General features: G+C 29.7%; 1 protein-coding gene and 1 long non-coding RNA gene across 5 annotated transcripts; both read left to right on the top strand.

Annotated features, from left to right (window-relative positions):
* The first annotated feature begins 10,819 nt into the window (after nt 1-10,819).
* On the top strand, nt 10,820-13,392 carry LOC133792713 (ATPase 5, plasma membrane-type-like). 4 transcript variants are annotated; one of them, XR_009874257.1, is made up of 4 exons: nt 10,820-11,151; nt 11,684-11,742; nt 12,225-12,405; nt 12,581-13,392. XR_009874257.1 is itself a non-coding variant. In XM_062230619.1 (3 exons), exons 1-3 carry the CDS (start codon nt 11,064-11,066, stop codon nt 12,625-12,627), a joined length of 321 nt encoding a protein of 106 aa, XP_062086603.1. In that variant the 5' UTR covers nt 10,820-11,063; the 3' UTR covers nt 12,628-13,388. The 4 variants fall into 4 exon arrangements, 3 of the variants coding, with proteins under 3 accessions (XP_062086603.1, XP_062086604.1, XP_062086602.1); XM_062230619.1 differs by lacking the exon at nt 11,684-11,742 and having other exon boundaries at nt 10,820-11,156; nt 12,581-13,388; XM_062230620.1 differs by lacking the exons at nt 11,684-11,742; nt 12,581-13,392 and having other exon boundaries at nt 12,225-12,558.
* Nucleotides 13,393-13,938: 546 nt separating this feature from the next.
* Nucleotides 13,939-17,445, top strand: LOC133792715 (uncharacterized). The gene is made up of 2 exons (XR_009874258.1): nt 13,939-14,951; nt 17,179-17,445. It is a non-coding gene; the product is annotated as an uncharacterized LOC133792715 (long non-coding RNA).
* The last annotated feature ends 261 nt before the right edge of the window (nt 17,446-17,706 follow it).

Genomic DNA, 17,706 nt, shown 5'->3' with positions numbered 1-17,706 from the left:
TCTCTCTGAAACTCCGTTTTGTTGTGGCGTTCCGGGTGCTGTGAGTTGGGATAGAATTCCATGCTCCAGCAAGAAATCTTTGAATTCAGAATCCAAATATTCACCACCACGATCAGATCGGAGTGTTTTTAAAGATTTGCCTAATTGCTTCTCAGCTAAAGCTTTGAAGTCTTTAAACCTATCAAAAGTTTCTGACTTCTTAAGCATTAGGTACACATGACCGTATCTAGAATAGTCGTCAGTAAATGTGACAAAATATTCATAACCACCTCGAGCTTGAATGTTAATTGAACCACATACATCACTATGTATTAGCTCTAGTGGTTCTTTGGCTCTATTTCCCTTCGAAGTGAAAGGTCGTTTAGTCAATTTTCCTTCTAAACAGGATTCACAAACCGGTAGGGTTCCAAATGTTAGTTCCCTTAGAGGTCCATTTTTAGTTAATCGGTTTATCCTATCTAGACTGATATGACCTAATCTTAAGTGCCATAGATACGTGTCATTTTCTTTAGAAACCTTTTGTCTTTTGTTACTTTGCGGAACAGCTACTTTAAACAATTCAGAATTATTGAGCGATTTTTCTATTGGATTAAGCATGTACAGTCCGTTCTTTTGTTTTGCATGACAAATATTGTTCCCATTCCTTGAAGTAAAAATCATATTATTATTAAAAGAAATGTTAAAAAAAATTTCATGTAACAAAGATAAAGAAATAATGTTATTAGTAATTTCAGGAATAAATAGCACATTATTCAAAACTAGAAAATTGTTCTTAAAATTTAAACGGACTGTTCCACATGCTTTAGCTGAAACAAGCGCTCCACTTCCCACTCTCATAGTCATCTCTCCTTGCTCCAACTGCTTTGCGGACTCAAGCATCTGCAAACAAGAACAAACATGGTTAGTGGAACCAGAATCAACTATCCATGATAATTTATCTTGTTCCACCATACAAGCTTCGAGTACAAATAAATCTGATTTACCATTCTTTTTCTCTTTTAGCTCGACGAGATACTTTGGATAGTTTCTCTTCCAATGACCATCAACATTACAATGGAAACACTTTCCTTTGCCTTTTTCGGATTGTCCTTTTTATGTTTGTTGTCATTGTTATTGCCTTTTCTTTTCTTCTTTGAAGAAGATGGTTTTGCTTCAGCAACATTTGCTTCAGCCTGACTTGAGACGGTCTTATTCAAAGACTCAAAACTTTGTAATTCATTCAGCAATTGTGTCATGTTAAAATCTAATTTGTTCATGACATAATTTGTTGTGAATGCATAAAAGGCAGGAGTTAAAGACTCAAGTATAATGCTTACTTGTGTCTGTTCATCCATGACTACTCCATGCGTCTTAGCTTCATGAAGTACACTGATCATGTTCAAAACATGCTATCGCACAGATTGACCTTTCTTCATCTTAGCATTCATGTAGGTCTAGTAGCCTCATGACGGCTTTGATCAGATGGGCGCCCAAACATTTCCTTAAGAGATTCTAGTATCTCAAAAGCAATTTCCATGGATTCATGCTTTGTTCGTAAGACATCACTTATGCTTACAAGCATATAGCACTTGGCTTTGTTATTGGATTGAATCCATGCATCAAATTTGTCCCGAACATGTTTCGGGGCATTGGCGCCAGGTTCTTCAGGACATTCCTCATTTAGGACAAACTTGTGGTTTTCACTAACCAACAACAGATTCATATTTGATTTCCATTTTATGAAGTTATCACCAGTTAATTTTTCTTGTGCAATCAAAGCAGTGATGGGATTTCCAGAGATAGACATATTCTGAATAAAAAATAAAAAATACAAATATATTATTATTATATTTAGAAAAATAAATATCAAAGTTTTCAGAAATTAAACGTGATGCATGAGCACAATTAAAACACATAAAATAAAGATTAATTTCCACGATAAAATTTTCTAACAATTAAAGTGCCGCCTTAGGGTTGGTCAAATTAATTTTAGAGAATTTATAAGACATTCTTATCTTTACTGTTTAATACTTAAAATAACTCTTTATTTTCTCTTTTAAACATTAAAGTACCGCTTAGTTTGGTCAAGTTATGATTATCCACTACACGAGTTAATCATGACTTTGTGAGTGTAACACATTATTTCAAAGTTCATGACTTAACTTATTAGGACATGCCGCCTTAGGGTCAGTCAAGCCTAAAATACATCATTAGTTCCTATCTATGTAAGAAATACAACCTTGCTATTGATATGTCCAGACACCTTCCTTAGGAGGACGAAAACAAAGCCTTCGCGAGGCGCTATTCATATCTCACGGTGTTATATTAATAATGGAGACCATGGGTTATGTTTGAGATATCAACCCTCTCCCACTAACTATTTTGAAATAAGTGTTTTTAACCTAATTAATTCCAAATTAATTACAGTTTCTTTAAACTTTATGAACATAATTAAAATTGGAAAGAAAGCGAGTTTCTAGGTGCATATCCAATTTTAAATTACCAATCATGTTCATCTAAACTTTACTAGAAAAAACACTTTTTAAAATAAAGTTGGTTTAAAGAAATTAAGTCATAAAGACTTAAAATTTGGTGTGATATTTTACCAAGTTTTCAAAATAAAACTAAGTAATTTACATTCAATTGATTTCACAAAAAAATTCATATAAACATATAGGACAATCCTAATAATCATGTTTCTACTAATGAGATGCATGATTATGACTGTGTGGGTTTTCATGTATGGCATACAATGCATGAACATGTTATCAATCACATCAATTACATGAAAATAATTATTTAAATAAATAAACAATAAATGTTGAACCGGGTGCTTTTGGGTATTTCTAATTTTACAACCACTTTATAAAATTAAAATAAAATAAAACTGCATTGATCTCCATCGGGCTTCTTTACTTTACTACGGTAGGAAATGTGACATTGTTGGTCCAGAATAATAATAAGAAAATAATTTTCAAATTATTTTGATTAATTAAAACAAACTTTTAAATAATCATTATTTTTATTTTTATTTTTTAATTAAAACAACTTTTAATTAAAACCGAAATGAATTTAAATTAGAATATGTTATTTTGAAAAAATAAATTTTAAATAAGATGTTAAAATAAATTTGTTAAGATAACAAAATTATCTCATTATTTAAATATCAAATTTCAAAAATAGGATATTTGAACATTTTAAAATTTTTAAAAAATAACAGATTAATTTCAGAAAAAATTAAAAAAAAATAAAAAAATTCTGGACCAATCAGGCGGGGACACATGGCGTCAAAACGAGGTCGCCGGGGCTAGACTGTACGGATCCGTACGGACCCGTCCGTACGACGTCCCGCTTCGGCTCGGAGGTCAGCCTCGGAGGATCGGTGACTGAAATCTGAATCCCGGGCTCCGTTCTGACTTTTGTGTGATCGGAATTACAATTTTATGGTGTCAAAAACCAAATAAAATTACATAAATCCTATGCCCTTTAATGGCTTACACAATGATCTAATCATAAACAAATCCTAACCCAAAAACACCATACAATTAATGATTCAACATTCTGATAACTCTACAAAATAGAGTTATTTTACCACTTTTTATGTGCTAATTGTTGCTTAATTCTTGAGTTTTTAATTGATTTATTAAGTTTTTAAGTAATTTTGGATTTATTAGGTTTATTTTAATTTTATATATTTTTGTGTGTTTTTATAGTTATTTTGTTGAAAAATGTTGTAATTAATTATTTAAGTTGTTGTGTTTAGGGAAGTAAAAAAATGTATGTATTATTGAAACTAAATGTTAAATTAAATTAAGTTGTAATTAATATTTTCAAAGAATTAATATAGTTTATTTTATAATTGAAAATATTTTATCATGACTTAATTTATATTATTTTGTGTAGGTAATATGTTGCATTTTTGTGCTTGAAAAGAAGATAAATGAAAAGAATTAAAACTGAAAAGATAAGGAAAATGTGGCATTTCTGAAAAGCTAGGCCCGAAGACCCATCTGCCAGGCCCAATCCGCCCATCAGCTGCCTCTTGATTCTCCTCCCTGCGTGACTCCGCCAGCCAAAGTCAACAAGACCACCTCCTGAGTCCTGAAGCATTTCCTTCCCAGCCACCTGATGCACGCACTCACCACCAAGTCTTCCTCTTCAATTGCATGCATCATGCCAACTCCATCCAAGCCTCCACGCTTCAGCCTAGGCCCACTTGGCCCATAAAGCCCAGCCGAAATCATGCCTGTCCCAGCCACCAAAATGGCTGCCATTTTGGTTTATTCTTGAGCCCAACAAATGCCAATGTTCCCTTGTCCCACAATTGCCAAAAATGCCAACTTTTTACCCTACTTTCTACACATTTTACCCCAAAACATCATTATTACACCTTATACTTTACCTCTATTTACCATATTATAATTAATTAAATTAATTTAATCAATTTAATTAATTTAAACTGATTATTTTAATACCTCATTTTGGCTATAAATATGGAGTTTTGAAGACCATTTAAGGTGTCCATTTTTAGGGAGAGGTTACTATACCAAAAATTCTACACATTTCAAAACCTCTCTTTTCTCTTCATCTTCTTCTTTTTGGTTATTTTCTATGTATTTTTAGAGGAAAAATTTGGGGGTTTCTCCTCCAAATTTTCCTATTTATGTTTGTAATTTTTAGTGTGTATTTGCTATTCTAGTTATGAGTTTCTAATCTTTTTAAGATTATTAAGGTGATGATGAAACAATATGTAACTAGATAGTATTTATTTTGTATGTTGATTTCCCATTTTGTGCAACAAAGTTTATGGAATTTTCTTCTTCATATATGTATTTCATCTTTAATATCTCATATTTTAGATTGTTAGATAATATGCACTTTGTTCTTCATTTTGCAAAAACATAATATTCTTTGTGTAAGATGTGTCATTAAATTGTACACATCCATGCTTAGAACAAAAATATTATGTTTTGCCTCATAAATAATGTTCATTGATTTATTTGTTATTTCATTAGATTGATTTACACTAAATGCTTTGAAATTATAATTTTGAAAAATGAAGAAAAATCTTATCTTTTTTAGAAGTAATTTGTGCTTAAAATTATAAATCTATTTGGAAAATTATAGTTTAATTTATTTTAACTATCACTAAAACTTGGGAATCAATATACTTATAAATATTATTGAACTTATATTTTGTGGATTCTAATCCTTAATAATCTTATTTTACCATCTTGATTTTTACTTTTAATTTATGTTTATATATTTGTCTTTAATATCTTTATTATTGTCTTTTATTTTATTTTCATTATACAAAACTCTCATCAATCTTTGGAGCTAGGTTAGAATTTATTAATTTTGATATAAAATAGTTTTCTTTTCGATTTTAGACAACTCATTTGGGTTCGATCTCGTGCTTACACGAACACTATTCTATAAATACGATTTGTGCGCTTGCGAGTATAAATTTTTAAAACATACCTGTTTTGGGTCCATCACATTCACACGCATTCAATCACATTAAGCCATCCATTCATTCATCAAAATAAATAAATGCATAAAATTAAACCCACACAGATTCAATACATATATGTGTGAAGATGGCTCTGGTACCATTTGTTGGTTTTTATTGATCAAATCAGAGATTATACGCAGCGGAACAACAATCAAATTGTTAGATTAATCCCATAAGATTTCTATATCTACTTCTTCACATGCATAAATATATTGAATCAAGGACATGAACAGAAAAATTACCTCAGGTCCTTCCTAGCTGCTATCTTTTCGTATGGCTGAATCCTTGAGATCTCACATTAAGATCTTCCAAAATGTTCTCAGCACACAAAGAACGAGTGTGGGCTCGCTATACAAATAATAGGCAAAAACTATTTATCAGATGTTCTCAACACATGAGATCTGATAAAGTTTGGACCTAGGTTTTGTGAAGAACAATGACTTTTGATTATGTCATTGTTCTCTTTCTCTAAGAGAGATTTCTAGATATTTTTCTATCCCTGAAAAGTTACGTTCTGTGAAAAACTGATATCCTATATATTAAAATATTTGTTATTTTAAACAAATTCAAAATAACTGATCAGTTATCAGATTTTTGTTTAAATAATAATATTTTAATCATATTAAAATATCTCATTATTTATTTAATATATAAATAACTAAAATTGTGGAATCGAGAGACTGAGTACACTCTCTTATGCGTGTAGCACAGTGCCTGTGCACTGTGCCACACATGTACCGCATGTCTGTGATGGCATGTGATTTTTCCCAATTTTTATTATTATTTAAATACCAAAAATCCCAAAAATAAATTAATTCAAAATTAATTATATTTTTATTAAATCAAATAATTAATTAATTACACATAATTAAACAATAATTATGTTTGATACATAGAAAAATATTTTACTTATCACATAAGTCCTTTTTGCCTATTTTTTGTGTTTACCTTTGTCAGTGTTTGTTTGAGCCATTTCGGGGACCATGGACCTATAACATTAAGCTCCGATAAATTGAAACTAAATAATTAAACTCTTTAATTATGATAGTTAATTTATTAATTCTGATATTACTCCACTATAAATTCAGAACTGCACTCTTTATGTTATAGATATACTTTTACAGAAATCTTTTTCCTTAAGTCATCCATTGATATAACCATCTTACAATAGTTCAACCCTCTAATTAATTAGTTCATAAATTAAAATGGAAGAATTACCATTTAACCTTTCTAATTTACTTCTTATTCCTTAAGTACCATTAATTCACTAGTGAATAATTAATCTATAATCTAATTATAGATTTGAGCTCAAAATCATTCAATTCCAGAATTAACCCTTAAGGGAACTAATATACGATCCGTTAGGAAAGATTAGATTCTGTATTGTTGATACATGTTCCCAGCCATCCATGATATTAAATCTCCAAAACAAAAGTCATTAGCCTCATTCTTTGAAGAGACCTTAACGAATGAATCAAAAGATTTAATAAACATGAACAAGAGTTCATGAACACTCAGGATTTAGGTTGATCTATAAATGATCATCAGTTATGATATGAATTACAAGTCTTTATTATTAAATAGTTTTTGGATAAAGACTTTAATTCATATCGGTCCATGTCATATATAATCATATTATATAAAGCACCTTTACCGAGATGTCTTTCCACATCAATAATCCGAATCTAGATTATTTGTATCATTATGATACTCAGTAAACCATACTTACAACTCCAATAAAAGAATTCCATAACTTTAATTTGTTGTTGTTGACTATTTTTATTCATTCATGTGATCTTAATTCTCTCGTACTAATACAAGATCACATCCTCAATAATGAATATGGAATTTTTCTGATATTTACAAAATTATTCAAACAATAATTTAACAATCTAAATATTACAATAATAATAAACCATTGTATTTATTTATTCACAGAAAAAACAAATGTCTGTACATACTTTTAGGACACACTCCTAACAAAGATATCATGATGATGATGTTTGAATATGTTAATGATATATGATGCATGATTATGATGTATGATAATAACGTTTATGTACTATGTATGATGATGATGTTAAGTATGATGTATGACAATGTGTGTATATGAGGTTGTAGGAGTCTTACGATATGATTATGTTTTGTTGTGTGTTTCTTTGTTTGTTGTATGTACACTACTACAAAACTGGGCTTTCACGACACCCAACCACGACAGTCAACTCTGTTGACTGTCGTAATTGTTGGAAATGTGCCCTGAAAGCATATGTAGTAGACATTGTTTTATGAAATAAATAAATAAATTGAATTTGTTATGCATATATTTTATGGACTATATTATTCTGTGATAATATTATGTAAATATCAAGAATATTCCTAAGTTCATATATGTGATCTCAAGCACGTATTGGTACCGGAGGATTGTGTTTGAGATACATGAACTTAAATAGTTCGTAGTAAAATAAAGTTATGGAATCTTTAGATTAATTACTGCAAGTACGGTCCACTAGTATTATGAATACATGTGATCTAGATCCGGATCACTGGTGTGGTAGGACACTTTAGTGGAGGTGCTTTATATATTAGAGAATATATAGAACTGGACCAGATATGTTTATTAATACTTAGTTAAATACCGTTTCGAAGTATTAATTAAATATATCAACTGATGATCATATACAAATTGATCTTAATCCTGAAGTTACTATGAACTCCTGTTTATGTTATATGAGTTCTTTGATTCACTTGTTAGGGTCTGTCAAAATGATCAGGCTATAAACTTTTGTTTTGGGAACTCATTAATGTAGATGGATGGGGACATAGTATACAGATATGGAATCTATGCCTTCTCGCAAGAGATTGAATGATGGTTCTCTTAAGGGTTGACTTTTGGGACTGAAAGGTTATTGAGCTCAAATTCATAATTTAGTTATGAATTAACCTTCACTAGTAAAGTCAATGGTACTTAAGGAAACAAGAGTTAATTAAAAGGATAAAACGGTAATTTTATTTCCGATTAATTATGAACCATTATTAGAGGGTCAAGTTATATGCAATGATTATATCAATGGACGCTTTATGATTATAAAGTACTCAGTAAATGAAATGTCTATAATTACAAGAGTGCAGTCTCATATTTATAGTGGAATAATCATGAGATTAATAAATTAAGATTATTTAATTAAAGAGTTTAATTAATAATCGCAAATTTATTGGAGCTTGGAATTATAGGTCCATAGGTCCCTATAGCGGCTCTATCAACACTGTTCAATGTAAGAGTTGATATGAAGGGAAAAATAGTTTAAAGACATATTTAAGAAGAAATTGTTCTTCAGGCCAAATATGCAATTATATGATAATAGTGATTAATTAATTAATTACAAATTAGTTGTAGTTAACAAAATTAATTAATATTTAATTATTGTATAATTTTCGAAATTATATTAAATAATTAAATTAATTTCGAAATTATATTAAATAATTAAATTAATTTCGAAATTTAATTAAATAATTAATTAATTTCAAATTTTAATTAAATAATTAATTAATTATAATTTTTAAAATTATAATAAATTAAATATTTATTTTCGATAATATTGGATTTAATTAATTGGTAGAATTAATTAAATATCTTTATTTGAGTGGGAGATAATTATCTGATAAGTTCAAATTGGATTTGAATTTAAAAGATTGATGTTTATTCAAATAATTAATTATATTTGATAATTAGTTAAAAAGATAATTAATTCAAATTTGAATTAATTATGAGGTTGTTAGATCTTATCTGACAAAGTAGTTTGAATAAATAATTAAATAAAAATTGAAAAACCAACATCCCTAAAATTAGGGAGGCTACACGTGCACTGGCGTGTAGGGGTATTTTCAGGGATAGGATTTTCATTTTTATTTAATTAATTAATGGATAATTCAAAAAATTGGTTTTTGGATTTTTTCATTAATAGAATAGTTAATTAATTAAAAAGTAAATTGTAAATTGGTTACATATTTATTTTTTAAAATTTGAATATTTTCTTTTAAGTATGACTAATCAGAAAATTTTAGATAAGTGAGACAACTCAGTCTATTCGCTCTGTGAAAAATAGGACGATAGTTTTCTCTCCCTGAAAAATAAAGAACCAATTCTCAGGCCTATTCTTTTGATCTCATGTGTTGAGTACATCAAGTAGAATCACAAATAAACTATCCTTCATTCTCTAAGTGCCCACACATTTCTTGAGGTGTAGAGAACGCTTTGGAAGATCTTGGTGTGAGTACATGAGAGCGTGATAGGAAGATCGTTCTAAATACGAAAAGATAGCAATGACACTTGATAGGCTTCAAGAGGTATGAATTCTATCCTTAACTTGCTTATGATTAATGTATGTATATTAATGGATTCACATATTTAAAGGTAGTTTAAATATGTTACAAAATTTTTGTTGTACACCGGGCCAACCCCACCACTATTCCGCTGCGTATTAGGAAACTCGTTCCTAACAGTAATTGCTTAGTGGGACTCTACGCCGACAGTTAAAAACTATAGGCATAGAGACCAACACCGACAGCTAATAACTGTCACCGTTGCTTTTGACTGTCGCTATTGACCTTAATGCCGACAATTAATTCGAGACCAATGGCGACAGTTAAAATGTGTCGCTATTGACCCCAATGCCAATAGTTAATTCGAGACCAATGCCGACAGTTAAAATGCGTCGCTATTGATCCAGCGCCGACAGTTAATTCCAGACCAATGTCGACAGTCATAAAATGTCGCCAAAATTCAAATAAAAAATCTAAAATTATAATTAATGAATAGTATAATTTAAAAAATAAACTAAATTATATAAATATATATTTATAAAAATTATGTATTTATTAAAAACTTTTAAAACTAGATTTTTTTTTTCTAAATTTTTCATATTATTAACTTTTGTATTTATAATCATTTTTATATCAAAATTTATATTTATTATTCTTTAAAATACTTTAAAATTAATATTAATTGTAAATGTATTATTTTAAATTTTATATCTTTTAAATAATTTAATAAATATTTATTAATAATTTTTAACATTATATATTATAGTAATTTAGTTGAAAATGAGTTATTTAAATAATTTATTTTTTTAATATCTTAATAATTGTTTTTTTATTATATTGTACTTTTAATCAATTATTATATATTAAATTAATAATACATATTGAGATAAAAAGTTAAAATAATAAGTGTTTTTTTAAACTAAAATTAAAAAATAAATACATGTTGTCTGTAATTAATAATGAAACCCTTTTATCAAATTAATAATAATAATAAAACCTTAAATCCCCAAATACCCGCTATCTTTATTGTTTGCCGCTCCCTCCCCAAATTCCCTATTTTTCTCTTGAACTCCATTTCTTCTCTCTTTCTCCATATCCCTTCTTCTTCTCGCAAATCCATGGAAGACCACAGTCAAGCCCGCGGGGTGAGCATTCGCGAAGGCGGAGCACGAAGAGGCTTGCGAAGGCCTGACGTTGCTCACAGCGGAGGTGTGCGGTGGCTCGCAGCGAAGGCAAAGCTGGGTTGACGATGGGCGCAAGGATGGGGCTGGATCTCTCAGAGTGGAACAGGAATGGTTTCAGCATCTATTTGGTTTTTAGTTGCAGAGATTGTTTTTGTAAGGTTAACTTAAACCTATTTGATAAATGGCAGACATTGTTTTTTAGTTGCAGAGATTAATATTTAGTTGCATAAATTTTTCTTGGTTAAGCTTGTTGAACCCAAAATTTGCTGAGAACTACATGGTAAATTGTATTTGACTATTTTGGCTTTATTTAGATCTTTGGTTTGACACTTTAGCTTATATATTTTTTTTATAATCTTTGAGTCATTAATAGTATGTTGACTCATCAAAAGTGGTTTGCTAACGCATTTTACTAGATGTTCTGGGATGAGGATTTATAGATTGAGAACTTTAATAGGTCAATATTGATATTTTTATGTATTATATGTTTTTTATAATTAGTATGTTCTGATGGTTTATATATGTGCACATAGAATGAGAGTGGTAAGTTTGATTATGTGGATGTGAGTGAGAAAGGACCACCACACTAGAGAGAGTTAAAGGAAGAATGAAGGATGAGAGTGAGTTTGATTGTTGGTTTAGCTCTTAAATTTTGGATCCTTTCATTCATGAATGCAAGTATCAGTAATGTGCAGGTATATATATGTATATATGGCGCAGAAAAGAAAGTGATGAAATTCCATGGTAATTTGCAAGTATATATATAAATTGCTATGTTATAAACTTCAATATATATTTTTTTGTCTTTTGTATATTTCTCATCACTGATTTTTAGTGCATTGAAACAGAATGTTATGATTTATATTACAGAATAGTCATAAAACTTTAATTAATCATGCATGTGGCTCATTAGATATAATTGCAATTGAGATGTGTGTAGTACAAAGTATATAGCAGAAGTTACCTATTATCAGTACTCTCAACGCGTGTATGATGCCTTTGTCTTTGACATTAAATACATATGAGCATAAATATATATATATATATATATATTTATATATACATGTGCAAGGATAACACATGCACACACACGAAAGAGAGCGCATGATTAATTAAGGCGTAGACAGTTTGTTAAGTTTTCGTGTGATTGGAGAATAGGTCAAATCATTGGTTAAACTTCTCATTTTTGTTTTATTGATTGCTTTCTTGCGTTCTGCTTACAACAGACTGTCTTTACCACAAATAAAGACTATGGAAAAGAAGAGAGAGAAGCACAATGGGCTGCAACACAGAAGACACTCCATGGTCTTCAACCACCGGAATCCAACAATATTTTCCCGAAAAAAGTAGTTTCAGGGAGCTTTCATAGATTGCAGAACAAGCCAAGCGCAGGGCTGAGGTGGCAAGGTGAGCAAGTGCAGCTTTCTAATTTTAAGTTGTATTGCTTGCCATACTAGGCAGGTTTTTAAGGGTCTATCGCCTTAGCAAAGTGTTGTTACTCATATTTTGATCATAAGAACTGTTGTGATTGAATTTTGTCGAGCTGCTTAGAAAAAATATTTGTTTCGATTTATGATTGCAGACTTAGGGAGTTGCATACACTCAAGGGTCATGTTAAGTCAGTGGTGAAGTTGAAAGGTACCTTTCCTGACACACTCTCACTCTCACCAGGTACACACACATATTTTATTCATTTTATTTCAGTTTTAACTTCATTTTTTTTCTCTCTCTCTCTGTCTCTGATTTGCTACTACGAAGAAAATCACCCAAAACCAGTTTTGATTTTGTGGTATATATATGTATTTATTTATATATGATTTACAGTTGGTTGATAAATATATGAGATTTGTAGTTGGTTTTTGTTTTTGTTGATAAATAAATATGATCTATAGATTTGTTTTTGTTTATATCTGTAGTTTTTTTATTTGTTTTGAGATTTGTTTAATGGAGTGAAAAAGTGAGACTTTGGTGGAAAAATATGTCTAATTTTTGTATGATTGTCATTAGTTGCACTGATTTAAGGAGGTTTTGTTATATTCTTGGTTTTCCAAATTTAAAGCTTGTGGTGCTTGATTACATGATTTGTTATGTTTTACAGGTTAAATTTTTTGTTGTATTAATTTTATTCTCTCTTTTTTGTGTCTAAAAGGGGAAAGTTTTTGGGTTTTCTATGTAAATTATGTTAGGAGTGTGTCCTAAAAGTATGTAATGTAAAGACATTTGTTTTTTCTGTGAATAAATAAATACAATGGTTTATTATTATTGTCATATTTAGATTATTAAATTATTGTTTGAATAATTTTGTAAATATCATAAAAATTCCATATTCATTATCGAGGGTGTGATCTTGTATTAGTACGAGAGAATTAAGATCACATGAATGAATAAAAATAGTCAACAACAACAAATTAAAGTTATGGTATTCTTTAATTGGAGTTGTAAGTACGGTTTACTGAGTATCATAATGATACAAATAATCTATATTCGGATTATTGATGTGGAAAGACATCTCGGTAAAGGTGTTTTATATAATATGATTATATATGACATGGACCGATATGAATTAAACTCTTTATCCAAAAACCATTTAACAATAAAGACTTGTAATTCATATCATAACAGATGATCATTTATAGATCAACCTAAATCCTGAGTGTTCATGAACTCCTGTTCATGTTTATTAAATCTTTTGATTCACTCGTTAAGGTCTCTTCAAAGCATGAGGCTAATGACTTTTGTTTTGGAGATTTAATATCATGGATGGCTGGGAACATGTATCAACAATATGGAATCTAATCTTTCCTAACGGATCGTATATTAGTTCTCTTAAGGGTTAATTCTGGAACTGAATGATTTTGAGCTCAAATCTATAATTAGATTATAGATTAATTATTCACTAGTGAATTAATGGTACTTAAGTAATAAGAAGTAAATTAGAAAGGTTAAATGGTAATTCTTCCATTCTAATTTATGAACTAATTAATTAGAGGGTTGAACTATTGCAAGATGGTTATATCTATGGACGACTTAAGAAAAAGATTTCTGTAAAAGTATATCTATAACATAAAGAGTGCAATTCTGAATTTATAGTGGAGTAATATCAGAATTAATAAATTAACTATTATAGTTAAAGAGTTTAATTATTTAGTTTCAATTTATTGGAGCTTAATGTTATAGGTCCATGGTCCCCGAAATGGCTCAAATAATCACTGTCAAAGGCAAATACAAAAATGGGCAAAAAGGACTTATGTGATAACTAAAATATTTTTCTATGTATCAAACATAATTATTGATTAATTATGTGTAATTAATTAATTAAGAATTAATTAATTATTTGATTTAACAAAAATATAATTAATTTTGAATTAATTTATTTTTTGGGATTTTTTGGTATTTAAATAATAATAAAATTGGGAAAAATCACATGCTTGCACATGCATGCAGTACACGTGTGGCACAGTGCATGTGCACTGTGCTACACGCATAAGAGAGAGACTTGGTCTCTTGATTCCACAATTTTAGTTATTTAAATATTAAATAAATAATGAGATATTTTGATTTGATTTAAATATTATTATTTAAACAAAAATCTGATAACTGATCAGTTATTTTGAATTTGTTTAAAATAACAAATATTTTAATATATTGGATATTATTAAATATTGGATATCAGTTTTCACAGAACGCAAGTTTTCAGGGATAGAAAAATATCTAGAATTCTCTCAGAGAAGAAGATCAGTGACAAAAACAAAGGTCATTATTCTTCACAAAACCTTGGTCCAAACTTTATCAGATCTCATGTGTTGAGAATATCTGATAAATAGTTATTGCCTATTATTTGTATAGTGAGCCCACACTCGTTCTTTGGGTGACTGAGAACATTTTTGAAGATCTTGGTGTGAGATCTCAAGGATTCAGCCATACGAAAAGATAGCAGCAAGGAAGGACCTGAGGTAATGTTTCTATTCTTGTCCTTGATTCAATATATATATGAGTGTGAAGAAGTAGATCTAGAAATCTTATGGGATTAATCTGACAATTTTATTGTTGTTCCGCTGCGCATAATCTCTGATTTGATCAATAAAAACCAACAAATTATTACCTGTATCTTAGTTGGACACTTTGATCATGATTTTGAGCATGAAATCTATTCATTTCCTCATAACCACACTTTATATATTGTGATACTTTTCAGCTTAGTAGTAATTATGAATATGATGATTTCTTTCAGTTTCCATATAACTGCCATATTCTTTCTCACTATGATCTCAGTATTTCTCCTCTCATCGTTGATACAATGTTTATCTGATCTCAGCCCCATTTATTGAGAGAAATTTTCAAGACTAATGCATGTTCAACTTACGGGACTGCATGACAAAACCCATACATTTGAGGTGCCTACTGCCCTGCTACTACTTTGGTATCATAACCAGGAAAAAAAAAGCAATAACTAGATTTTATGACTAGTAATTTCTATGGAACTAATTTGAAAAATAATGCATCAAGGGCAAAAAAAAATGAAGCAAGAATAATTCTAGTGATAGCTGAGTGAATATAATGCATTGATACTGCATTAGTGTGGGATACTTTGTTTATGATATTGCTTTGTTTATTTAGATTTGGATAATTTTTCTCTTTATATTTTTTTGATGATTAAATTGGGGATATTGTAGAGTCCCAGAATGTTTACTTAGTTAGCTAGTTAGTAGTGGTTGTAGTATTCTAGATTTCGTAGATTTTGGTTCAAACCGGGACTTTGTTGGAAACTCCTAGCAATAGTTATGGATTTTATAAGTTTAACCTATAGTTTAAGAATATTAATTATAACATAAGGTTTGATTAATATTGCTTGTCATAAATATGATATTTATTATAACCTAAGGTTTAGATAGAGCCAATAGGATTATGACACTTGTCATTAGTATGACTATTAAGAAATTAGTATTTTAATGATAAAATAAGGAAATATAAGCTTTAATCTTCACCGGAAACTGTTAGGGTCGTAGTTTGACTCAGTCAAAGCAGTTATCCAACCTTAATTATACTGAAAAAGTGCAATTACATGTTTAAAATATTCACGTATGTCGATATATCGCAGCATTGAAGCCGATATATCGCCTGACGAAGAATACGAAAAACACGTTGACGTTGCACGATCGTACGAACAGAGGCTCGAGATTAGGGCAGAGCCGATTTATCTCCACATAAGGGGCGATATATCGCCATTAGTAGATGTTTTTTTTTCTAAATAATTTTTGACTCCTTAGACTTGCCCTGGATAATTTTGACCGAGTCTTCAGCCTCTGATTGACGAATATCCAATTTTATTCATTAATTTTTATTCAATCCAAAAAGAAGATATTTATTCCTTGGACTCTATAAATAAGACCTAGTACCCAGCCCTTCCACTCACTCTTCAGCTGTGATCAAACTCCAAGGTGCTAGTACTACCATAGAGTGATAAACACTTGGGTTGGGCAAAAGCTTTACCATTCTTAAGCTTTATAAAATACTTGGGAAGTGAGGTTTAGTGTATTTCGGTATTGAAGTTAGACCAATCCTTAAGGTCAACTAAGGTACTCTTATTCTTTAAGTCTAGTTCTTTAAAACTCTTTAGTTTTCCTTAGTTCCTTTTATTCAGATCCTAACTTTTGATTTTGGTTTTTTATTAGGTTCTTGAAACTAAAAGATCTTTCTTGGTAAGTTTCTTATTGAAGGTTTAGTTTCCACATTCATTCTTTACTCTTTAGAAATACTCACCATTCTTATTGTTGGTTTTATGAGTGTTCCAATTCTCGCATTTGTTCTTAAATATCCCGATTTTGGTAAGGAAAATAGGATAATTTTTGTATGCTTATATGTTATGATTATGCTATAATATGTTATGTTATGATATGATATTATGTGTTATGATATATATGTTTTTGGGGCTTATAGTTGCTTAAATAGCAAACCCCAACACTTTTATGTTCTTGGGGCTTATAATTGTTTAGCTAGCAAACCTCATTGTATTTTGAGGCTTATAGTTGCTTAGTTAGCAAACCCCAATGTTTACCATGTACATGGGTTATAGTTGAGATATATGTTTATAATATATATTTATGATATGATTTATGTATATGTTTTATGTTGTTAGTAGTTTTTCCTTGCTGGGCGTTAGGCTCACTCCTTTACTTTTAGTGTGATGCAGGAAAATAGATACAAAGGCGAAAGGATTCTTGAAAACTTGTTGTGTGTGCTGAGATGAATGGAGTGGATGGGCTGCGTGTCGATTCAAGGACGACATTATTTTCTTTAGTCTCTTTAAATTACATTTTTATGTATTTTTCCGCATTTAGCTTTGTAAACAATTTCATTTAAAGTTATGTTTTATTTTGAAACAATGAGCTCATTTATGTATTACAAATATTATTTTAAAGTTTTCAATAAAGTTATGAATTTTCACATTTATGTTCTCTTCAAAGTAGTAGTTATGTCTAGTAGGTTTAATGATCTAAGTCTTAGAAATAGTTGGGTCATTAAAGATATTTAATCTAATTTGATATAATATTTCCATCTGTTTTGGTGTATTCAGATTTATGTGTACTATTTTATTATTGCATGTTTTATATATAGAAATAACTACATATATGAATTGAAATAAATTCTTATGAAACTTGTACCTTTAGATTAAACAGGTACAAATAGTAAGGAGTTCAAATTTTGTTG

This window comes from Humulus lupulus, chromosome 7 (assembly GCF_963169125.1).
Source record: "Humulus lupulus chromosome 7, drHumLupu1.1, whole genome shotgun sequence".
Classification (NCBI taxonomy): Eukaryota; Viridiplantae; Streptophyta; class Magnoliopsida; order Rosales; family Cannabaceae; genus Humulus; species Humulus lupulus.
Note: the sequence above shows the minus strand (reverse complement) of the source record. Positions and strands in the feature narration are given on the sequence as shown.

Bases quoted from the DNA above. Each gene is read 5' to 3' on its own strand.
- LOC133792713 (XM_062230618.1), top strand. From the start codon at position 11,064: ATGGGCGCAAGGATGGGGCTGGATCTCTCAGAGTGGAACAGGAATGGT. The intron at 11,157-12,224 runs GTTAACTTAAAC...TGCTTACAACAG, and splicing joins GCAGAGATTGTTTTTGTAAG to ACTGTCTTTACCACAAATAA.